Below are 24,651 nucleotides of genomic sequence, written 5' to 3' on the forward strand. Positions count from 1 at the left end.
CCAGGAGCCTCAGTGGGATTGCCTGCACTGAGAGCCCAGGCCTTGCTCTCACTGCCAGAGCTGACAGTGCCCCTCGTGCTGCTCTGAAGGCACGAGGAACTCAAACTTTATTTATTGACATTAATGCTTTTAAGCCACCTGAGTGGATTTTAAGAGCCTGGTTTGGAGCTTTTTGCTGAGTAAGAATTTCAGCACTTTGCCCAAAAATGCTTGTTGAAGTTTATGTGACGCCAGGCTTTTGCAATCTGGCATCACTTTTTTTTTCCTTTGGTAGAAGCAATCTTACAGTGTCCTCCAGCACAGACCAAAAAATACCAACCAAACAGTGCCAATGATTTGCTCAGCCGAGCCAGATGTGAAATGGCACCCTCCCTCTGCCCGGTGGTGCCGGGAGGGGGCACAGCCCGGCTCTGTGGCCAGCCCTTGGCACAGCAGAGGATGCAGGGGGCAGGCAGCGCCAGCGCTGGTGGGAGCAGCCCCGCATCGCTGGCCGGGGAAATCACCGGAGGCTCGAGCAAACAATCCTTGCCCTGGCGAACCCGCCCCTGTGGCACCACCGCGCCCGCGGGCACTGCCCGCCCCGGTGCCCGCCCCGGTGCCCGCCCCGGTGCCCGCCCCGGTGCCCGCCCCGGTGCCCGCCCCGCTCCGAGCTGCGCTGCGCTCCCTTCCGATGCCGGCTCCTCCTCCGGCTCCGTTTCAATTAGCTCCCTAAATAAACACAATTCTGATGTGTGGTCTCATAGTGGGTTATTAAACTGGCTCCAAAATGCTTTTCAGCGAGAAGCAGCTCACTTTCCACTGGATTATCCTGCTTCGCACTTCTGATGTAAAAACCCCGCGGGGTAAACACACACAACCACTTGTCTTTTCCTTCATAGCAGCCCTTTTCCTAATCTCTTGAAGAATTAGCCTTTAAACGGTTCTTGGTGGCCTCGGCCGTGTGCAATCTGCGGCGGCAGCGGTAGATGGAGCCAAGCGAGAAAGGAAAGGTTTGAGGATTGCGGCATTTCTCCCACGGTGCAGCTTTAGCGCTTGACTTAACTCGATTAAGAAAAAAATTTCGTTTAGTTCCTGATGCTTTGAAGGTAATACAGGGAATAATTATGTGTAGCTCTGCCAGCACAATACCCAGTGGAAAACGGTGACTTTTGGAAAAGTAACAAGTTGGAGGCAGTTTATCTTGAGGGATGAAGTATATAGTGGAATGGAGAGAGGATAGTTGTATTATTTTTTTGGGAAGTTGAGAGATGAGGAGAGTAATCTGGGGAGGTGGCAATCGGGCTTTGGGCACTGAAATATTCCTTCCTCTTCTGTGAGTCCTGCAAAGGGTCTCAGCGGGGCAGAGTTATCCCCAGCGTGCCCAGGGCTGCGCTGGGGGTGTTGCTGCGGGGCAGCAGGCTGAGGAGGGCGCAGCCCTGCTGCCATCACCCCCTGCCCAGGCCAGAGACACTGCCTGGCTGCCGGCAGCGGCCGGAGGCGCAGGGAAGGTGGCATTCGTGCTCTGTGCTCTGTGCTGGGCTGGCACACGCTTGCTCTGAGGCCCTCTGGTCTGAGCAAGTGTGGCTGGTGCACGGGAGGCTGCCTCCTCTAACCGTGGGCCACGCACCCCCCGAGCTGTGGAGGTGCTGTGTGCTCAGCAAACCTTGCTGCAATGGATGTGGAACAATAACACTTTGCCCAAGGCACACTCTAGAATATGTGCTGGCTCGGTGTAAGGTATAGTTAATATCTGTTTTGGGGGAAAACACTTTGCTAACCAGGGGAAATGGAAAAAATCTCAAGTGCTCACAATGGCCTCTGGCTTTGGTGCAGGAGAGTTACTAACTGACCCGATGGCTGCTCACAATTGTGCTGCTTGGGCTGTGCCTGCCTGGGGGGCAGAGCTGCCCCACCCGGGGCTGACCCCGCCCAGAGCTGCCCCGCCCAGAGCTGCCCCACCCACAGCTGCTCCACCCAGGGCTGCCCCACCCACAGCTGCCCCACCCACAGCTGCTCCACCCAGAGCTGCCCCACCCACAGCTGCTCCACCCACAGCTGCCCCACCCACAGCTGCTCCACCCACAGCTGCTCCACCCAGGGCTGCCCCACCCAGGGCTGCCCCACCCACAGCTGCTCCACCCAGAGCTGCCCCACCCAGAGCTGCCCCACTCAGAGCTGCCCCACCCAGAGCTGCCCCACTCAGAGCTGCCCCACCCAGAGCTGCCCCACCCAGGGCTGCCCCGCCCAGAGCTGCCCCACTCAGAGCTGCCCCACCCACAGCTGCCCCACCCGGGGCTGCCCCGCCCAGAGCTGCCCCACCCAGGGCTGCCCCACCCAGAGCTGCCCCACCCACAGCTGCCCCACCCGGGGCTGCCCCGCCCAGAGCTGCCCCGCCCATAGCTGCCCCGCCCAGAGCTGCCCCACCCAGGGCTGCCCCACCCAGGGCTGCCCCACCCACAGCTGCCCCACTCAGAGCTGCCCCACCCAGGGCTGCCCCACCCAGGGCTGGCCCACCCAGGGCTGGCCCGCCCAGAGCTGCCCCACCCAGAGCTGCCCCACCCACAGCTGCCCCACCCGGGGCTGCCCCACCCAGAGCTGCCCTGCCCAGAGCTGCCCCGCCCAGAGCTGCCCTGCCCAGAGCTGCCCCGCCCAGAGCTGCCCCACCCAGAGCTGCCCCACCCAGAGCTGCCCCATCTCGCCCTGGCTGCTCTGGGGGTGGGTGAATGCCCAGGTGAGAGCCCAGCAGAGCCCAGCAGAGCATTTACCCAATGTCCCTGTGCCCCTGTGCCAGGTGGAACTTGGCTTGGCCCTGGAGCAGCGGATGGCTGCGCAGAGCAGGGCAGGGGCAGTTGGCACCTGCATGCCTCGAGCAGTTCAAGCAGTGTAAGGGGCAGTAACTGGGGCTGAAACAGGAAAATATGAATGAGACCATATTGAACCCTCCCTGCAACTTTCATAAACCATTCCCTTGTTTAATGTTTTTAATTGGGCTTAACTCATGCTGAATGTTGCTGTATGAAGATGCTGTTTACTTGGAAGTTGCTGCATTCTAGTGGTCAATGAATACATCTCTGTGTGCTCCGAGTTCTATTAAACATCACATGGAGAAAGGTGATGGAGAAAGACAAGATGTAATCCAGTCCAGTTCTTTCTGTTTCTTCATTTGTTTTATTTTCAGCATCTGAGGTTTAATTCCTCGCCAGGAATACATTGTATGGGAAGAACTGAGAAAGACGAATCACTTAACATTGTTCCCTTCTTCCTCTGCCCTTACCTGTCTGTGTCCCTTCCCCGGGAAGGGGCTGCCCTGGGCATGGCAGGGCCAGCATCGCTCTGCAGGCAGCTCTGGGTTCTCACACAATTCTTTTAGTACAGGTCCAAAGGCGCCAACAGACCCAAAGGAGATGAATCAGATGTTTTAAAGAGGCACAGAGAGCACTCAATCTGTACAGTTTAATAAATGCTTGAAGCACTATTTGGTTGGGGGTGTTTGTGGGGTCCCTTGGCTGCAAGGGGAGGAGAAGTGGCTGCAGGAGGCCTGGAGTGGGCTCTGCCTTCACAGACCCCGGGCAGGTGCCTGGGCAGGGCTGGCCAGGCCCCCTCCTTCCGTGCCACTTCTCCCTGTGCTGTGACCACGCAGAGACAGAAACTAATGAGTAACATATATGCAAGCAGGGAAAATATATGGAAATACTATATTCCTCTGGAAGTACTCAGAAGGTGAATAAAAATCATAGATTTAAAAAGATTTAAAACTCCGGCCTTTTCTACAGTCCATTTCTACAAACACATTGTGCCCGTGCTGCTCCAGTGTCAATCAGTCAATGCAACTGGCAAACAAAAAAATGCTTTAGAATTGTAATTACCTGAATGTTCTACGCTTAGCACATAAATATTAAATCCTCATGAATAATGTTGTCAGATATATTTGATTTCAACTGTATTGTACAGTTGTTAAATGAAACAAACCCTATATTTAAATTTATTCCCCTTACAGTCCCATTGTTCAGATTTATTTTGATTTCTTTTACAAGACAAAGAGAAAAACACGTCCATCCTATGAAGAAGGCTACAGCCAAAACAAATGCGCATCAAGTAAGTTTATTTAAGCAGATGTGCTCATAAAATGTTAACAAGACACGAGATAATTACAGGAAAAGGCTAAAGTCCAACTCAGTATGGAGTCCAAAGGTCTGAGTTTTATTTAAGACTGAGATCAAATAAAATATGCACTGACAGTGTAACACCAAGTCTTCTATCAGTAGTGATGCAGCCATTGTTTTCAAGGCCAATAAACTTTAATGTACCAGTGGAGTTGTATCCAAATCACATAAAATGCCTAGCCATAGAACATGTAGAACAGACTGAAATGGGGGTTACGGTTCAAAATATTGCCCTAGTGCAGATTTATTTATTCCCACTCCCATTTTGACATGGAGGCTGTTTCTTACATCGAGATGGTGCTTCAGTAGTTGGTGTTTCTGCTGCAAACACACCTTTGTTCTTTGCAAACCGGTTGCCTTCATTTACCTAAATCAGGCACAGGATGCAGATCCCTCGAGATGTCGCTCGGGATCCCTCCGCAGGCAGCTGCTGTGGCTGTCACGATATTGGTGGCAGGGTGCTGTGGCCGTCACGATATTGGTGACAGGGTGCTGTGACCGTCACGATATTGGTGACAGGATGCTGTGACCGTCACGATATTGGTGGCAGGGTGCTGTGACCGTCACGGTGCTGGTGACAGGGTGCTGTGACCGTCATGATATTGGTGACAGGATGCTGTGGCCGTCACGATATTGGTGACAGGGTGCTGTGACTGTCACGATATTGGTGACAGGATGCTGTGACCGTCACGATATTGGTGGCAGGGTGCTGTGACTGTCACGATATTGGTGACAGGGTGCTGTGACCGTCACGGTGCTGGTGACAGGGTGCTGTGACTGTCACGATATTGGTGGCAGGGTGCTGTGGCCGTCACGGTGCTGGTGACAGGGTGCTGTGACCGTCATGATATTGGTGACAGGGTGCTGTGACCGTCACGATATTGGTGGCAGGGTGCTGTGACTGTCACGATATTGGTGACAGGGTGCTGTGACTGTCACGATATTGGTGGCAGGGTGCTGTGACCGTCATGGTGCTGGTGACAGGGTGCTGTGACTGTCACGATATTGGTGACAGGGTGCTGTGACCGTCATGGTGCTGGTGACAGGGTGCTGTGACCGTCACGATATTGGTGACAGGGTGCTGTGACTGTCACGATATTGGTGACAGGGTGTTGTGACTGTCACGGTGCTGGTGGCAGGGTGCTGTGACTGTCACGATATTGGTGACAGGGTGTTGTGACTGTCACGGTGCTGGTGGCAGGGTGCTGTGACCGTCACGATATTGGTGACAGGGTGCTGTGACCGTCACGGTGCTGGTGACAGGGTGCTGTGACCGTCACGATATTGGTGACAGGGTGCTGTGACCGTCATGGTGCTGGTGACAGGGTGCTGTGACTGTCACGATATTGGTGACAGGGTGCTGTGACCGTCATGGTGCTGGTGACAGGGTGCTGTGACCGTCACGATATTGGTGACAGGGTGCTGTGACTGTCACGATATTGGTGACAGGGTGCTGTGACTGTCGCGGTGCTGGTGACAGGGTGCTGTGACGGTGCTGGTGACGGGGTGCAGCCCCAGCCGGAGAGGCTGAGGCCCCGGAGAGGGGTGGCTGCAGGCTGCGGCTGCCCTGCTCTGCTGTCCTGTGCCGGCCCTTCTGGCTGGAACTGCCGCTGCTTGTGCTGCGCTGCCGTGCGGGAGGGTGCCCTAACGCCTGGGGCAAGCTTCAGGCCAAAGAGCTTCTCTGACTCAATCTTCAGGCTCTAAATAAATGGCTTATCCTCTCTTTGTTCCCACCCTTTTCTTATGGAAAGGGCTGGAATGCCGTTCCCTGAGCTGAGCGCTCAGCTCTGCTCTCCGCGGTCCGTGCTGCCCTCGGAGCCTGGCAGAGCCCGTGAGCCCCTCCCGGCACCGAAGGGAGAGAGCCCTGGTGCCCCCCTGGCTCGGGATGGGGTGGGATGGATGGGGTGGGATGGGATGGGATGGGATGGGATGGGATGGGATGGGATGGGATGGGGTGGGATGGGGTGGGATGGGATGGGATGGGATGGGATGGGATGGGATGGGATGGGATGGGATGGGATGGGATGGGATGGGATGGGATGGGATGGGATGGGATGGGGTGGGATGGGATGGGGTGGGATGGGATGGATGGGATGGATGGGATGGGATGGGATGGGATGGGATGGGATGGGATGGGATGGGATGGGGTGGGATGGGATGGGATGGGATGGGATGGGATGGGATGGGATGGGATGGGATGGGATGGGATGGGATGGGATGGGATGGGATGGGGTGGGATGGGATGGGGTGGGATGGGATGGGATGGGATGGGATGGGATGGGATGGGATGGGGGCCCTGCTGCAGCCAGGAGCTGCCCTGGACATGCAGGTGTCACTGTTGGTTCTGGCTCCGTGGGCAGGGATGTCTCCGCTCCGTCTGGGCAGATCTGCTTGGGATGCTCGGCAGAGAGAAGTTTGGCTTCTCCTGCACGCAGGCACATCCCGAGCAGCGCTGTAAGGTTAAGAAAATGCTTTCTCTGCATGCAAAGAAAACTTACAAATGTGACCAGAAAGGACCCTGTGTTTTAGCCACTAGGAATGAAAATAAAGGCTGGTTTAAGATCCTGTGCTTTTAAACTGCTCTTGTAAGCTCTCTAAAGCTAAGTTATGAATTTTGAGCACCTTGGCTTAGCGCTACTGGAACTGCCTTCCCCTCGCTGATTATTTTATTTCTAGTAATTCACTAACAATGAGCAGCATTCCTACCTCCACCTGCTGGAGAAGTGCAGGTCTCGGTGTGCCCTGTGAGAGAAATTTGGGTAACATCTTTCACTTCATTCCAAATTATGGATCCAACAGATACAATTTGCATGTAGTAGCAACTGTAAATATTCCGGAGTTGTAGGATGGTGACCAAAATGTATGTGCTAGCAGCTGCTTCTTTTTATGTATTTCACTGTAGTGAAATTCATCCTTTTGTTTTCTTTTTAAAATTTTCTTTTTTATTTTCCTTTTTATTTTTTAAGATGCCTACTTGATTTTATATAATTTTAGAATATATAAACAAACTTTAAATTGTTTTCCCTGGACATTGTCTGGATTGGAACAGCAGTCTCAGAGGTGAAAGTCTTGTAATTAATACAACCTGCCAATCAAATCCCATCAGTGGCACATATTTCTTTAATATCTCTTTTTTCATTGTTGAGCTACATTTTAAACATTTTCGCAGCTCACATCTGTCTCTCATAGAACAATTGTAATTGAAATTAAAATTCTGTTTTTTCCTACATAATTATATTTTAGAAGCACACATTCTTGCTTAGAATACGATATTTTCAGCTCTATATCTCACAACGCTGAAAACTCTGTTTGGCCACCAATAGCAACTGTTCTATCTGTCTTTCACCTGCCACAGGGAAACAAAATGTTACCCTGAAAATTCCTCTTCATCCGTGCCCTGTTTTGCCCTCTATACCTCTTGGTTTGGCAGAAGAGATGCGTTAGGACTCCCCAACAAAATGAAAACCTGCAACGTCTCTCTATTTTTTTTGTAGAATTGAGAATTGAAAATTCAAAATCTTGCAAACTTCACACCCGTTTTTTTCCCATTTAACAGTAGCGTCTTAATATCGTATTAATAACAGTATATCTCATTAATGTCTTGTTTAAATGTATTATTTTACTAATTAACCACAATTTTTCTTAACATTTTTGACTGCAACTCCTGCTTCCCACACAAAGGCAGGGAAAGGATTCTCCACCGTAAAAGGTGTCAGAAACGGGATTGTGAAGGCGCTGCAGGCTGCGCGCTGGCGCTGGGGAGCGGCAGGACGAGCCCTGCCCTGGGCGCGCTCTGCGGGGAGAGACCCGCGGGAGAGAGGGGAGCCCGGCCCGGTGACCGCTCGGCTTCCCCGGCGAGGACAGCGGGGCTCGGGCGCCGCTCGGGCGGCTCGCTTCGGCCCCGGAGCGATCTCACGTCGCTCATGTGCTAAAGCATCCACGGACTCGGCGTGCCCGGCGTTTATGGGCGATGCGTTTGTCCTTGGCGCTTATGAAGAGCAGGAGCCGGGAGCTCATGTGCTGCTGATACCGGAGCCTCTGAGCTCGGTGTGTGCCAGCAGATGCGGGCCCTGTGGCCGGGCAGGAGCGCAGGTCCCGCACGGCCGGCCGGGCTCCGGAGCCTGCACGGGGCCAGGTGCGGAGCCGCGGCGGCAGAGGCGCAGGCCGGCTCTCCCCTGCCTGTCCCGCTGCCCGTTGTCCTGCAGAGCCCCGCGGCCCGAGCGCTCCGAGCTGCGGAGCGGGGCCGGTTCCGCCGCGGGGCTGTGCGCGGCCGCGGAGCGCAGCCCGTGCGCGGCTGTGGTGCCCCTCTGCCGCGGCCAGAATCAGGAGTGTAAATGCATTTATCCATCAGTATATATCATGGGCTGCTTGGGATTGAGGGGTTGGGGGATTTTTGTTTTCTAAATCGGGTTTAAGCAAAGATGAGGAGTTGAGCACGCACGGAACTCGTTCTATGTGGGCAAGTGATTGAACAAATCACTTTTTGCAACGGAGCTCGCTTCGTCCAGAGCATAAGATCATTCCCGCGAGGGTGGTAGGCTGTTCCCGACAGAGCTTTCAGGTGACCGCGACTGAAAACGCGAATGTGTTCATATCCACGGGGACCACATCGAAAATCACACTTTGAAGTTCTCAATACGGTCTTTCGGTTCCCTCTGTGCAGTCCCTTTCATCCAGGTTGGAAGGATGTTCCAATCTGCAGTAAATGTGACTGTTCGGGCACGCGTGTGTCCCATAAACTGTCTGTTCCTGGGGAACATCTTTCCCCGTCCATTACTGAACTTCAGGAATACCCAGGGAATCCCTACGGAAAGGGCAAAGCCAAAACTGGTCTAGGAACGGGGACCCTGCTCCTGACTCTTTATCCCCGTTTTTACATGTGGAGCCCCGAGACACCAAAACGTCTCGATTAAGGAAGAATCGATCACCGCGACTCCAGCGAAAAATATGCGGGTCCCTCGTTTTGAGATGAGCATGTCTGTGTTGTGGAAGGGTGTCATGTGGACCCGTGTTCTTGGCTACCTGAGGCTGCGGGTGAAAGTGCTTATTGTCCATGATAACTTTTTAGCCGTAGGATCAGAGGTGATCCTAAAGGAAAAGACCTTGGGAAAGGGAATCCTCAGCAATTCGGTGCCGCAGCTGAGTTTACATAAATTTACTAGAGATAAATAGAAATAGTAAGCAATAAGCTGGGCTTATTTATAATGGGAGGGGAAATTAGCCGTGTTCCGCCATGCCCGCGGACAGGAGCGCGGGCAGCGGCCGCGGCAGGGGCCATGGCAGCCCTGCGTCCCGGAGCGCTCCAGGAGCCGCTCCAGGCTCAACCGTGCCAGCACCTAGCACGTCAGGTAACTCGGATATGCAAGAAAAGGAGAGAGAGGACAAGGAAAGGCTGCCAGAAGAGCCTGCAGCCTCACGTGCGTCTTCCGAGCGATCAGCTGGCAGCAGGTGAGGAATCCCACGCTGGGAATTGCACCACGCAGCGCTCGGCGCGACGAGCTGCCCGGCGCGAGGTGCTGGAGAGCAGGAGGGTCTGAGGGGAGCGGGGCAGGAGCAGCCCCGGGGCTGGGCTCGACCTGGGGGGCAGCAGGGACGGCCTCCCCGACTCCCCCTTAGCCTCTCTCGGGGTTTGCTCAGCGTTATCCCCGCTTTCTGTGCGGCACGCAGGCTGCAGCGGTTTGCTTCTCTCTTGAACCGTGTGTGTTTCGAGTCCCGAAGCAAATCCTTCCACCCCTGCATTCCTTAATGACAGCACAATAATCGCTAATATAAACCAGAGCGGAGCGCTCCGCTCGGAACAGCGCTGCTTACTCGCGCGGCTTTTGATTTTTCCCGTTGTAAGTGATCGTTTTCTATTGACAAAGGCAGCTCCGGAGAGCCTCAGCAGCCGCTGCAGCGCCGTCACCCCTGACTGCAGCTCCTGCTGCTCATTTCTTTACGTAAAAGCGACGTCGTCTGCAGGCAGAGTCCACTCCTCTCTTTTCTCCTCTTCCTCTCCAACGCGTTTTTTCATGTCTCTTTTCAAGAAGAGCCGGGGCAGTGGCTCTGCGCGGGCGCGCAGAGGGCGCGGTGTCTGCGCGCTCCTGCCTGGCCCAGGCGCTTCATTGGCCCTACGCGGAGCTCGGGGCGGCCCCGGTGGGAGAAGGAGAGCGGCTCGGGGCGGTCGCGGCCCGCGCTCCCCTCGGCACGGCGCAGGGAAACATTAGTTATAACGGAGAGGCCTCCCGGAACAAAAAGGAAACGATTTCTCCTTGTTGTTATTTTTCTTTCCCCCTGAAAATCGAGCTGTATTTAGGTTCCTCGATTAAACCTACAGAAACGATCCCGCAGCGCCTCGGAAAAGCAGAGGAGCTGCCAGCTCCCTCCTGCTCTGAGGAGCCGAGCCTCTGGCGAGAGCCCGAGCGGCCCCGCCGCCCCGGCCCGACGGCTCCCAGCGCCCCCCGGCCCGGGCAGCCCTCCTGCCCCGGCAGCCCCAGATAGAGCTCGGGGGGCGGCGGGTCCCGCGGTGCCGGGATCCTGCCGGACAGCCCGCGCAGCCGCCGAACCGGCGGAACGGGCTCCCGCCCCGTTCCCGACGCCGCCCGGCCGGCGCCGAGCGCTCGCCGTGCCCCGCGGACAGCCCTGGCCCGGTGCCCCCGCCCGGGCTTCTCCACGCACCTGGCAAATCTCGGGAGAAAAAGCAGAAGATTGGGGCGTTCTCGTCCTTTCCCGTCCCACTGCCCCGCTCACGCCAGCTCGGGAGACGCGGCTCTGCCGAGCGTGTCCCTGCGGAAGCGCGTCCCGCCGACGGGGACAGCCCCGGGACCGGAGCGCCCGGACCGGCTCGCTGGTTGTCTCGGCCCTGGCCCTCTCTCCGGGGCACCTGCCGAGTGTCTGTGCGGGGAGCGCCGCCGGTGCGGGCACGGCCTCTGCCCGCTCCCCGGCAGCGGCGGGGCCCCGCCAGACCCCCGGACGCGCCTCGGAGGCTGCCGAGCCCCGCGGCCGCGCAGGGACCCCGAGGCCCCGGCGGGCAGCGCGGGTGGGGGGCGCCGCCGCCCCCGCCCCGCTCGGGCCGGCGGGGCCGGTGCAGAGGCTCGGCAGATGAAAGGCTGCGCTCGCAGGCGTTCCCCGCGCCGTCAGGTCCTGTCGTTCCCCCCCAGCCCCCCCGGGCGCACATGTCAGAGTTCACAGACCTGGCTGCTGCCTTTTACAACACTGAGCTGTAAAAGAGCGGATATTAAACCCGTATAATGGATCCAGCTCCAAGGAGAGGTTGAATTTCCCAGTGAAACGAAGGTATTTGCCCTGAACCGGGAAAGGACCCCTCCCACACCCCCTGGGCTGGGAAACCCGCAGAGCCGTCAGAGACCGGCGGTAAACTCTGCCCCCAGCCTCGCACCTGGCATCGGTCGCCGCGGGGGCACATGTGCGCGACACGCTGCTGCCAGCCGGGCTCGTCGCGCCCGCCCCGTCGGGTCCCTGCCCCCGGCGAGCGGCCAGAGAGAGCCCTTGCGTTCGGTGCCAGCCGGAGCCGAGCCCGGCGGCCGCCGCTGCTGTCCCGGGGCCGCCCCCGGCCCGGCCCGGCCCGTTGGGTCGCTGCGGCTCAGGGCGGGTGAGGGACAGGGCTGAGCCAGTAACACGGCCCGCGCTAGAGCTATGCGAGCGGGCAGCGAGAGCCGGGAGCCCGATGAGGATGAGGAGCAGCCTCCGCCTCGGGCGCAGCCCTTGCGGGCCGTGCCGGGCGCCGGGTTGGTCGCGGACACAGCGCGGAGCCGAGTGGCGGAGCTGCCCCGCGCCGGGCCTTGGAGCCGAGCCCGGTCCTGCGGGCTCCTTGGGGCGGGCGGGGGGCTCGAGCCCTCCACGCCACGAGGCCGTCAGGACGGGCGCTCCACGGGCGGAGGGAATGCGGAGCCCGAGCTTGTCTGCCGCGCTGCCCTCAAAAATCCACTTAGGGAAGATGAAGGCGCATGCAAATGCGTGGCGCCTCCTCGCCTGTGCCTTTAATCATGGTAAATTGGCTCCCGTTCCTCCAGGCCCCCCGAAAAGGCACTCGGCGGCACCGCACCGCGGTGGGGTTGGGGCTCAGCGCTGCGCAGCGCCCGCCGCTCCCTGGGGCTTTCCGGCTCCTCGGCGCGGCACCGACGCTCTGCCTGACCCGCCTCGCTCAGCAATTTTCCTACCCCAATGCTGTCGTGACGGGAACAGAGAGCAGAGATAGATAGCATCAAGCGGCCTATATCAAAGAGGTCCTGCTTAATTAAAATACCGGCTCCGTGCTCGCCGCTTTTCACGCGGCGCGGCCTCCGACCGCATTCTGCCTGATACTGCCGGCACCACCTTCCCTATCGGCCACCCTGGCTGACCCCGTCCCTGATCGCTGGCCCTGTCACCTGCTCCGTGAGGCCGCGGGCGAACAGGGTCGTCTCTCCGGGCCGTGGAGCAGCCGCTCGTCAGACGGGCCGGTCCCGGTGGGGCTGCTGCGAGGCACGGGGAGACTCCGCGCGGTTCACGGAACATTTGTTTGCATTACCGAGCAACAGTCCGATAATTTATTGTTATTGTTATTAGTAACTACACTTAGTAGCTCGTTCACATCCATCCTTCCGAGGGGGGAGCGCGGGCTGGATCAGTCACCGTCGTGCGCCGGCGGCGGCGGCTCATCCCGGGCCGGGGCCGTTCCGCTAGGGCTACCGAGCCAAATCGGCCCTGTCCTGGGACTGCCCGCTCGTCGGCGCCCGGGGGAGAGCCCGGCGACGTGGAAGCACCGGGCGGCGGGCGCCGCCACCGGGGCACGGTCGGAGCTGCGGACTTGCAGAGCCAGCTTGGGGAGCCCCCTGTTGTGGGAGGCTTCGCGGACAACCGGCCATGAGGCCGCCCGAGGGCCGGTCTCCGTGCCGGTGCCGAAGCTAGGCAGCTGTCCTCCGTGCCGGCAGCCTGGGGCCCCGGCTCCCCGAACGCCACGGGCGTTTTTCTGTGCGCCGGCGTCGGCCGCTGACGAGCGGGGAAGGCCGGGGCTCCGCAGGGGAGCGAGTTGCGGAGTCCGGCTGTGGGTGGAGAAGAACAGGACGCGGTGAGCCGTTGGCACGCGGCTGCCCAGGGCCTTTCTCCCGCCCCGCTGCCGCGGTGCCGCCGGGCTGGGGCCGGCGGCCGCGCACCGCTCGGCTGGAGGCCTGTCCGGCCCGTCCAGGTGGGGAAAGCACCGCCGTCCCGGCGCTGCGCAGCTCCCGCTCCGGTCAGCCCCGCTCCCGCTCCGGTCAGCCCCGCTCGCCCCGGCTGACCCCGCGCCCGCCGAGCCCCTGCCGTGCCGTCGCGCGCCGCCAGGGGGCAGCATCGCCCGAGCCCCGCCGCGGCGGCACCGGGCCCGGCCCAGCCCCGCTCAGCCCGGACCGGCCCTGGCCCCGGCACCGGCACCGGCACCGCCCGGGGCTGCCCCGGCCGCGCCACCGGACCGCACGGCCAGCACCGAACAGCAGCCTGCGGAGCGCCCGGCACCCGCCTCAGCAGGGGAGCGGGCGGTGCCCGTCGCTACTGGGGAGAACGCGCGTCCCGGCAGCCGGGAATGTGCGCAGACAGCCTGCACAGACGCCCACGCATCCGCCGGCACCGCACGCTTCTGCGGAGAAAGCCCGGCGCCCCCGTCCCTGGTGCGGAGGCGCCCGTGGCCCTCCCGCGTTCCCGCTCCCGCCCCGGGTCCCGCGGCGCTCCCCGCAGCGCCGGTACCGCGAGCGCGTGCACCGGGCGGCACCGACGGGCCGGCAGCCGGGACGGGGCGGCGCGGCCGGCGGCCGGTGGGGCAGTCGGTGCACAAGGCTCGGCCGTTGTTAGTTATCCCGATGGTTCCTTCCTCCTGCCTCGTTTGGGAAGGATTGGGACCGACTGCGTTACTTGTTCGACTCTCAAATTTAACTCAAAACAAAGAGATTTGCCTTGCAAATAAAAGGACAATTCGAAGGAAGCCGCGGGGAGGTGGGGCTACTTAGTCTGGTTAGGGTTTATTTCTGTGATGGTTTTGCGCGTGGGTGTTTTAATTGCATTTCGTTTTTCGTTAAAAGCATTATATAAACCTATATAACACCTCATCGAATTGTTCTCGGGGCAGGAGCGGGGATAACAATTACCCGGCGCAGTGCTCGTATACAAACACGGAGAGAAGCAACAAACCTTTAATGTGATATTTGCGAGTAAAAGCCCACGAACAAAGCTGGAATTACTGCTGCGGGTGCAGGGCTGGGGGCTCTCGCTCTGCTTCCCGGTCCCGCTGCTCAGCGATGCCTTTTCGTTGGGTTTTGAGGAGGTTTTTTTTTCTTGTTCTTATATAGTCAGAATTTATGAAAATTTCTGCGAAACAGGGGCTTTAATTTTCCACGCAGTTGTAGAAGATAATTTGATGGAAGACCCGTGTGATGGAGAACTCCGAAACCTTACGCAAAAATAGGAAGCGGACATAAAAAATTAATGTGAACGATCAGCTTTTGCGCCACTGATTGAACTGTGAAATCTTAGCAGCCTTTATCTTGATCTCAGAATTAAATAATAATATATTATTTTTTCAGCATTAACGACAAAGATTTTCCGATTTCTACCGTCTAGAACAAAAACAAATAGGCTCTATTACTGAAAACCTTTTCGAAAATAATTTACTAAAACACAGTGACGAATTTCTATCAAAGATTTTTTCCCTGCGAAAACGGCTTAAAAAGAAGTTTTATCTTAAGAACCACAAAATAAAAGCATTAAGTAATTTAAGTAAACACTCGTCCTGCTTATTAAGTATCAATATTTTAGGAGCATTACAAAATATACTCCTTCTCTTGACAGGGTCATGGCATATCACAGGTCACATTAAGAAGCTCCACATAGAATCCTTTCTGGATTTTCATTTCCTCATATTTAGATTTTTAACGGTATCGGGGGGAAAAAAGCAAACAAAGATACAAACAAAAACGAACGAACAATAAAAAAAAAACAAAACACGAAAGGGGAGCCGTCAGCGCGGGGTGCGGCGCTCCATGCAGGGTCCCTTTCCCGTCGGTTTTCTCCTCAGAGGGAATCCCGGCGCGGGGAGCGCGGGCTGTCCCGCACACGGGCGCGCCGCGCACCGCACCGAGCCCGCGGTTCAGAAGCGTTGGCGGCCAAGCCGAGCGGGCAGCGCTGCCGCGGGAGCGGGCACGGGCTCCGCCGCCGCAGAAGCACCCGCAGCCCTCGGGCCGCTGCTCGGCTCCCGCTGGCAGCCCCGGCGGGACGGTTCGGAGCCGCCCTTCGAGGAAGGGCGTGCGCGGCGCGATCCCCGGTGCCGCGTGCCCGCCGGGGCCGGTCGCGCCGCTGCCGTCCGCGGGACAGAGCCGCGTCCCCGCCGGTCCCGGGGCCCCGAGGGACGGTCCTGCCGCCACCTGCCCGCGGCCCGGCGCTGGACGCGCGCTGCTACCTACCCCGGACAGGGCAGGAGCCGAGAGCCGCCGTCGGGCCAGGAGCGGCGCGGGGCGCGGAGCGGGGAGCGGAGCGGCCGGGGTCCCGCTCATCCGCCACCCTCGGCAGCCGAGATCGCTCTCCCCCTCCGCGGCCCGCGGGGGCGCGACCCGGGCCCGCGCTGCCCGCGCCGCTCGGCCGCCCCGGGGCGCACGGAGCCGGCCGCCCCGGGCGCCGCCGCGCTTCAGGGGCCGCGGGGGCCCGGCGGGGCCAGGGCACTATTTGACGTCGAGGAGACGGATCACCGCGGCGCAGCGATACGCCGCGCACCAATGGAGTTCAAATGTCAGCAAGTTTGAGGAGGGGTGAGGCGCCGGGGGGTGTGTTCCTCCGCCGCGGCCCCTGCTCTAAACGGCGCGGCTCCTCGGGCCGCCGCACGGCTCAGGGGCTGGGAGCGCCGGGAGCCCCTGCCCCGCCCGGCCCGCCGCGCCCGCGCTCCGCCCGGCACGGCCCGCCCCGGGAGGGCCCTCCGCGCCAAGCAGGGCGTGGGTCCGGCGCTGCCGGCGAGCAGGTGACACCGCGGCTGCCCGGCGCCGTGTGCGCGGCATGTGCGCGCCCGTGTAGCGGGGCGGCCCCATGGGCGGCGGCGCCGGCTCCTGCCTCTGCCCCCCGTCTCTGGAAGCCCGGGCAGGAAACGCTCCTCATGTCTTCCAGATAAAAATAAAAGCGACTCCTTCCTCCCGGCCGCAGAGTGTCCCCGCGCCCGGCCCGACGCGGGGCTGAGCTGGCCCCGCCGCCCGGCAGCGCCTCTCGCCGCCGCTCATGGACATCGCGACGGGTCCCGAGTCCTTGGAGAGGTGCTTCCCGCGGGGCCCACCGGACTGCGCCAAGATGCTGGACGGCATTAAAATGGAAGACCACCCCCTGCGCTCGGGGCCGGCCACGCTGGGAGTGCTGCTGGGTGAGTTGCCGGTCGCTTCTTGACTACACCGAGAGCGGTCCCGCGCACCGCTCGGTGCCCGGGGCTGAGCTCCGAGGGGTCCGGCCGGCCTGATGCCGACTGTGGCCGGCCAGCCCCTGAGCCGTGCGGGGCGCGGGACTGTCTCGCCGGCATGTGCGGGGCATGCAGCCGTCGAGCTCGGTGTTACCGACCGGCTGGGCCGGGCGGACTGCGCTGCCCGGGACGGGGACTGCGGAGCGGGGCCGGGTTGTGTCGGGGCTGGGAGCGGGGCCAGGTGGGGCCAGGGCCGGCGCCTGACGCCGCCGTCTGCCGTTGCAGGGTCGGAGTGCCAGCACCAGGCCGTCTGCGAGGGCTGCCAGCGGCCCATCTCGGACCGGTTCCTGATGCGGGTGAACGAGTCCTCCTGGCATGAGGAGTGCCTACAGTGCGCCGCGTGCCAGCAGGCGCTCACCACCAGCTGCTACTTCCGGGACCGCAAGCTCTACTGCAAGCAGGACTACCAACAGTAAGGGCGCGGGGGGCGGCGGGGGTCCCGCCGGGGCGGCCCGGCCCGGCCCAGCCCGGCCCGGCCCGGGGCGCGCGGCGGGCTCGGGGCGTGTTCCCGATCGGGCCGCGCCCCGTGCCCGGCGGAGCGGGCAGCCCGGCACGGGGCTCACGGCTACGGATGCGGCCACGGCCAGCGGGGACCCCGGCGTGGGCTGCGCGGCGGGCACGAATGGGACCGAAGACACCGAGCCGTGGCGTCCGACCCCGGCAGGGCCGCCTCCCGCCCCGGGCCCGCCGCGGTCCGGTACCGTGCGGTGCCGTCGGACGGGACGGCGATGGGGCGGCCCGGCCCGGTTTGGGCTGCGCGGGCAGCGCCGCGCTCGGAGCCGTCCCGCGGCTCTCTCCCGCCCGCCGCGAGTCCCGTCCCGCCCGCCGCCCCGGGGCCGCTCCGAGAGGCCGAGGCCCGCAGAAAGGCCGGTGCCGCTGCCCGGCGGCGGGCCCGGGGGCTCGGCGGGGCCGTCGCTGCGCTGCCGCGGGCCGGCCCGGTGGAACGGCCGTCGGGCGCGGCGGGGCCCGGCCCAGGGAGCGGCGCGGCGGCGGGAGGAGCCCGGCGCTGGGGCTGGCCCCGGCCCCGGCCCCGGCCCCGGCCCCGGCGCTGCCCGCGCTCTCTCTTATTGCGGCTTTATCCCCAAATGTCAGGCGCTGTCGGGAGCGGCCCCCGCCGCGGCGCGGCCCCGCGCAGGGACGGAGCCCGGCCCCGCGCCGGGCCGCCCTCCCCTGCAGAAGCCCACTTCATGCTTGTCACCTAAATTGAGGATCCTTTTTGTGCCGGGAGGGGGGCGAACATGGGCATTTCAATCACTAGGACATAATATGGCTCTGCTAGAAGTCTGGCAACAAACAAAGAACAACAACTATTGGTTTGCATCAACTTTTGTCAGGCATTCAGCAGGCATCCAGAAAGGCCTGAAGTGGCTTAGTGGCAACAATGTGCATTTCATAGCTACAGCATGAAAATCCATCTCCATGGAAACGGGTAGTAAATGCTAACATGACATGCTGAGTATAAATATTGTGAGGGTTATAACTCTTGTATAAATGGCCCAGATAAATGTCCCCCTGTTTAGGAATTACAACAAAACATGTTATTTCATGCTGCAGCCCTCGCTAGCTCCCAGAGAGTTCTCCGCAGCCCGGGCACCGTGCATGGGAATAACTCCAGGCTTGCCCGCGGGCTGCCGCCATCCATCCCGCCCTTGTGGGGCTGCGGCTGCGGCACCTTCAGGGTTTTCTCGTGCCCGGTTTAGGGACCCCGTCCACAGGCTTTGCCTTGCATTTCTACGCAAAATAAACCACCCTGTGGTAGCTGTAGTTGGAGATCGGTGAAACTTCTTTTTCTATAGGTAGTAACACCTTAGATACTTTTTTTAATTAGTAAAGAATGTCGAATAGTCTTTAGGCTACCTAAAAAAGCATTATTTGGCAATGTAAATATTTACATTAATTGCAAATAAATGTACTCTCTAAAGTTCCCAACTTTAGTTTCTGTAAAATAAAGAATTGTACTTAGTGACCTAAAAAGCAAGATCAGAGACTATTGCTTTGGAAAACAAAAACACTTTTCTGACTGAAAACAGAATTGTTGCTGCTTCAGAACTCCCCGTATTACCAAAAGTGTCCAATTGTAGAGGGGGAAAATGGGGTAACCAGGCTGCCGAGCAATAAAAAGATATCAACATGTTGGCCTTTGTTGAATCCCAGCACCTAGTGTGACATGACATGGTGCCCTGCTGCGTGTGCCCCCGAGGACTGACAGCGGCAGCGGCTCGCGGGAAGGGGAGGGGAGACACGGTAAATCAAAATTTGTTTTCTCTGAGATTTTATTAGCCCAAAAGAGCGAACATGTGAAACTGCGCTGACACGGATTGTGTGCCCTTTCAGAGCCGGAGAAATATTCGTTTATGGTAGCAAAGGATAAAAATAGCTGTCTGTCCGTGCGAGTGGCCCTGGGCTGTGCAGTGCAGAGGGTCAGTTCCGTCCCTCAGGCCGGGCAGTGGAGCCGTGAGCGAGCTGAGAGAGGCAGCCACAGCCAGAGGACACGGCCGATGGTGGAACACGGGGTGGGAATGCCCGTGTGCTCAGAGAGAATGCCTTGGGCTAGTGAGATGGAATGGAACCCGTGCGCAGCAAGACAGGGATCGGTAACATCAGATGCTTTTTGTTATCCTGAGTCCTATTTACAAATATCTGGGAAAAAAAAAAATTTAAAAAGAGAGAATAAAGTTTACTTAAATATTTCAGTTCCTGAAATTTGCCTTAAATAGATTTTTCTGTACGTAGTAATGTAATTTAAAAGGTCAGATTTCTCCAGAACTCCCAGGACTATAATCAAGTGCTGTGTATATATCTTTGGGAAAATGGTGTCTCATCTTTCTAATGAAAGCAAGCTTCTGATGGGTCAGATATCAGACCTTACACCTTTCCCTGGGTCAGGAATGATTGCTGCCCATCCTTGGATGAGGGCATTTCACATTAGGGGGAAGGGTGAAAACAGTTTTTCTTTTTCTTTTTTCTTTTTATTTTGTTAAGAAAAATGTTGGCTATGGGAAGCTACCCTTATGCTTGGAATGTTACAGCAAACCCTGGGGGAGGTGGATTAGTAGCCCAAGCCCAGTTTGAAGTAGTCAGAGGTGCCTGATAAATGTAATTTATCACAAAAATATCATCAGTATGTCAGTGGGATAAGCTGGGCATGTATTTTGGTCTCTTTTTAAAGAAGGAATTCAACTTGCATGAGTACGTACTGATGTTTTGAGTTAATGCAAAGTACTTATTTTGCTAAAATTTAGGATTTTGAGGGTCAGGTGCATTTGATGGCAAGGTTTTTAAGAAAAAAAAACCCAGAGCCGTGTCACCAGGGAAGGCTGGCTTTCACAAGCCCCAGTCAAGCAGAATGTCTTTGATTTTAATTAGAACTTTGCCAAATTGCTCCACTTTTGGAACCTTACACTGTGGGTTTTTGTTTTGGCGTTTTGTTGTTTTTTTTTTTTTTTTTTTTTTTTTTAAAGAAGTTTGCTTTCTGAGAAATTGAAACCTTCAGAATTAATGGTTTTGGGTGTTTTTTTTTTCTTTTTGTTTTTCTTTTTGTTTTTGTTTTTTTTCAAAAATAGAAGGCTTGTGGTAGTTGCATTTTGGTTCTTTGCTTAAATGAATTTACTTATTGTATCACTCATAACAGTGCTTTCTACTACAAAATGTTAGCATTTATAAATGATACATTTATTTTCCATTTGTGATTTAATTTTTTTTGTGTGTGATTGTGGCTTTCTGGTTTGTTTTTCTCTCACTGCCCAGTGTTATATAGTGATTTGCCCTAGTCCTTGCTGATAGTAAAAAAATATATGTTATGAAAAATAACTGTTCCAGGATATGTATTTCATATCTAAGCAGTGCATATAATTTATAGAAGGATCTCTATTCCTGTTTAAGTTTTGGAAATAAAGGCTCTGAAAGAGCTTTTTATTCAGGGGACCAGATAGCAAACACCCACAGTCGCTATGTCAATATTTTTCATTAATGCATTCTAAGTTTTGCTTAGGGTGAGAAAGAGAAATATTCAGGCTTTTGTTCTTTTCCATGTGTCAGGTATCGTTTTAGCATCACTTTTGGATGCTGTTAAAAAGACCCACCATGTATTTCTGCTCTTCATCTCTGGGTCCTTTCTTGTCGGTGGCTGGGCTCGGTGTTGCCGTGCAGTCAGCACGGAGCAACACGTCCCTCGCAGGAGGAAAGGAGCCCCTGAAGCCCCGGGGCTGGGGGAGCCTTGGCCCCTCCAGATTTTGGGAATGCTTTCAGGCGAGCGGAACGCTGAGGCCGATGTTTCTCACTTCAGCCGCGTTTTAGATTCAAAATATAACAAAAGCTTCCCGTCAGTGAGTGTCTGTCGGTTTTGTGCCTGTTATTTCTCGCAGAACGCGGGCTGTGGAATGTGGTGGGAGCCCGGTGCGGGAGGGACCAAAGCTCCCGGATTCTGCTGCGTGCTCAGCGGACAACAGCAATCCGCGAACGGCAGGATTTGATGCGTTTCCAGTGTTGCTGTTTTATTTTTAACGGAGGATCTGTTCGGCTCGTGGGTGCAGCCGTGCAGCGCTGTGAGCTCGGCAGAACCGTGCGGATCGGGATCCCTCCGGCTGCCTTCGCCCCGTGCTGGCCGGGCGCTGGTCCTTGCGTGCGGGTCACTAGGAAACAGCACGGAAACCAGGTGAAACTTAGAGACAGGAGTAGCCTAAGCACATGCCCAGGACATGGAGTAATGATTAAAGTTATGTCATCCACTAAAAATGCTTTTCCAAGTCACTGGAATACTCTGGCATTTTCTCTGAAAACCCCACCGGCCCTGCACCATCGCTCTCATCGGCCCCATAAAGAGTCCTCAGCAGGATCGGAGTTTTGCGGATCTCGGAGCAGCCCCCGGGCGGGAGCACGGAGGAAGCGGGGCTGTTATTGCACCGCTGACGTCAGCGCGGTGGCCGTGCTGGGGCCGGGCCCCCGCGGGTCCCCCGGGCTCGGCCCCCGGGTGGCACCGGCCCGGCCCGGCCCGGCCCGGCCCGGCCCGGCAGCGCTGAGACCCCGCGGGTCCCCCGGGCTCGGCCCCCGGGTGGCACCGGCCCGGCCCGGCCCGGCCCGGCAGCGCTGAGACCCCGCGGGTGGCACCGGCCCGGCCCGGCCCGGCCCGGCCCGGCAGCGCTGAGCCCGCACCGGCCCGGCCCTGGCCCCGCCGCACCTCGGCAGCGCTGAGCCCGCACCGGGCCGGGCCGGGCTGCGAGCGCTGCCCGGGGTCTGGGAGGCAATGTGTTCAGGATTTGGGGAGACATTTTGGTGTGCTGCTGCAAGCACCGTAACACTGGACAAAATAACTGCAATGCAAGGACGCGATTTGCACTGATCCGTGACAGAAAACGATAGGGAAGATCTCTGTGTAGTATAGGCCATATGCAATTAAATTAACAGGAGTATAATTTATAATGCTTTACTTCTAGCATGAGAAAAAAAATCATAGATGTGAAATACATTGAAAAAAAAATTCACTTATTATAACAAACAGGAATACTTTGCATTCTGTTTAGAAACTGAGTCTGTTATTTTTGGGTCTAAATTTTTGAGGTAGTTCAAAGGCATACATCCCCTTTCCAACTATCAATAATATATCATGATGAAACAGCTGGTTCATAATGTCTCTTTTTAAACTAATTAGGCTATTAGTGTGTTTCAGTGGTAAATACACACCCCTGTCACTTGCCTCCGTTTTGGAGCAGGCTGTAAAGCCTGATATCTCCTGAAGTGCTCACTGCTCCGGTGAACCTGAAAGGGGGGGCGGGGGGGGCAGGTTTAGCCCGCGGCCGCTTCATTTGGTCAGATATCTGGGCAGAAATATTCGAGAGAAAATGCAGTATGCTTTTCCTAATACAGCTGTGATTTTTATTTTTTTTTAAATTCCAGATAAAATTTGGATTTAGGCTAAATCTGCTTTTTCTTGCTTGCAACAGGAGCTGATTCAATTTTATTCAATATCTCTTTCTTCGGGAATGGCGAGTGCAGCAGATAAAGGGGTTGGTTGGAGGAGAGCTGAGCCCCCTGCGCTCGGTGTGGAGGCCAGGGGGAGCTTTGGGAGGTTTGGAGCTTTGGAGCTCCGGGAGTTGGCGAGGCTGCGGCGCCCGGGGACGAGCGGGGCCCTCCCGGCTGGAAGGGAGCGGGGCCGGGCTCGCAGGGGCGGCTGCTCGGGGCCGTTCCGGGCCGGCCGTCTCCGCGCGGCCGAGAGCAGAGCCGCGTCCTCGGTGTGCGCGGGGCTCCTGCGCCCCGCGGGGCTCGGGCCGTGCCGAGGGTGAGCGCCGCGGCCACGCTCCAGGGCAGAGTGAGAAATGGATTTTACACGGCTTGGGCCAGCCTGGACCAGGCTGCATAAAATGCAGAGTCAGAGAAAGGCTGTGGATTTCAAACCCCAGCAAGCTGGGAAAAGGCCGTTGCTGTGTCCTCTGCAGAAGGTGTGCAAGGCGAGGGACAGGTTCACAAAAACAGGAAAATTCTTCTCTTTGCCTACAGGTTTTTTCCGCACATGATTAGTCGTGTTAATGCTCAAGTGAGGTAATGAACAAGCAAATAAATAAATAAAACGGTGAAGTGAATTGATCAGCAATCTGCAGTAAAGGTAAACAAACCAGGTATTGCTCTGGGATGGTTTGGTGTGGTAGGAAGGGCTTTTGGCATGATTTGGGATGATTACATTACTCACAGGGCACAGATTGACTCATAAAGAAATGACAGTTTCTTGTTCATTGCAGAACATAAAATTTCCACATTTGTTTTAAAACAAAGGACAAGATTAGTTATAAGTAACCATGTGTTGTGAGCCCCAACAGCTGAGTCTTCAGCAGCCAAACAAGGGAACTAGAAGAGTCTCAAGATAAATGGGTACAGTTAGGAACAGAATTTTCCTTTCTCCAGGTGAATTGAAATAACTAAATGAAGTGGGCAGGAAGTTTTTACTGAATATCCACCTTGTGGACTCTGTAGTTGTGGTTTGGTATAGCCAAAGCTATGAATGAAAACTGATCTTTTTGATAAAATAGTTTTAGAATTTATTAGAAAGCAGAGATGTTTTCTGAGTTATGGTATTTTATAAAATGTAAAAGGGAGACAACCTCATTTTGCAGCAGTGGAACATTAACAGCACTGTTTACATTTGGGAAAGAGACATCACTTTTCTCCATTAGTAGCTAAGTAAAAAAAATACATTAACAGCTTCACATCTAACTTAAATGGTGAAAGTCAAGCTAGACTTCTGAGTCTGAGGGGAGAATGTATAAAAGAGAAAAAAGATGAAAATACTCATAAGGTAAAATGAGCCTGAATTTTTGTTTGAAATGCAGTGTTAGTGTTTCTAACATGCATGCTAATATAGATCTGAATCTTCAGTGTCTTGTTCAGGCAAATTATTCACTTGTTTTAGAAGCCTCTTCAAATTCAATACAAAATTGAGACAGCTACTCAACTTTTTTCCTTTTTTTTAAAAAAAAAATTATTTTTACATATCAACTTACGTTTAGTTTGCATTCCTGGACATGCTTTAGCTAGACTTGTACTTCTTAGAAGCAATGGTGCCCTGCCGGTGCCTTGCTGCTCGGCGTCCCTGCAGCGTCTCTGGCCATGGCTGCTGAGCCCCGCAGCGGGCTGGGAGGAGAGGCTCCTGCCCCTGGGCCCAGCAGGCTGCTCCCAAACAGCCATTTGGCAAAATAGCCTCTGCTTGCTCAAAAACAAATCGCTGGTGACTGTCGTCTCCTCTTACCCCACCAGCACTACCCAGATAAGTGTGTGCTGCCACGGCCTTGTTCGTGCGCTGAACGTGCCTCAGAAACACAAACACCACGTGCCGTATGTTGGGCACTTCTGGTGCAGATCACTTTGAAGGAAAACCCTTAAAATGAAATATTTCCAGTGAGCACCAAGTGCCTGCAGTCTCCGGAAGGTGCAGTGCTGGGGTCAGCAGGCACACGGGGTCTGAGTGCACCACCAGCCCAGCCTGGCCCACCTGCTCAGCACCTCGCTCCCACTGAATGGGAGGGAGTTTTGCCTTTCAAAAACTATTTGCCTGTGGGCAGCCAACAAGTAGACTTTTCTGAG

General features: G+C 56.9%; 2 protein-coding genes across 2 annotated transcripts in view; both read left to right on the top strand.

The window, feature by feature from the left end:
* Positions 1-16,406, top strand: part of MVB12B (multivesicular body subunit 12B) — a 99,578-nt gene extending 83,172 nt beyond the window's left edge. Inside the window, exon 9 of the mRNA XM_059486191.1 lies at positions 16,278-16,406. Coding sequence (XP_059342174.1) covers positions 16,278-16,310 — 33 coding nt within the window. The 3' untranslated portion in view covers positions 16,311-16,406. The remainder of the gene's footprint in view (positions 1-16,277) is intronic.
* The window catches only part of LMX1B (LIM homeobox transcription factor 1 beta), an 81,505-nt gene continuing 73,203 nt past the window's right edge, over positions 16,350-24,651 (top strand). The window contains exons 1-2 of the mRNA XM_059486186.1: positions 16,350-16,488; positions 16,807-16,993. Coding sequence (XP_059342169.1) covers positions 16,350-16,488; positions 16,807-16,993 — 326 coding nt within the window. The remainder of the gene's footprint in view (positions 16,489-16,806; positions 16,994-24,651) is intronic.

The sequence above is a fragment of the Ammospiza nelsoni genome, chromosome 20, assembly GCF_027579445.1.
Source record: "Ammospiza nelsoni isolate bAmmNel1 chromosome 20, bAmmNel1.pri, whole genome shotgun sequence".
Taxonomy (NCBI): Eukaryota; Metazoa; Chordata; class Aves; order Passeriformes; family Passerellidae; genus Ammospiza; species Ammospiza nelsoni.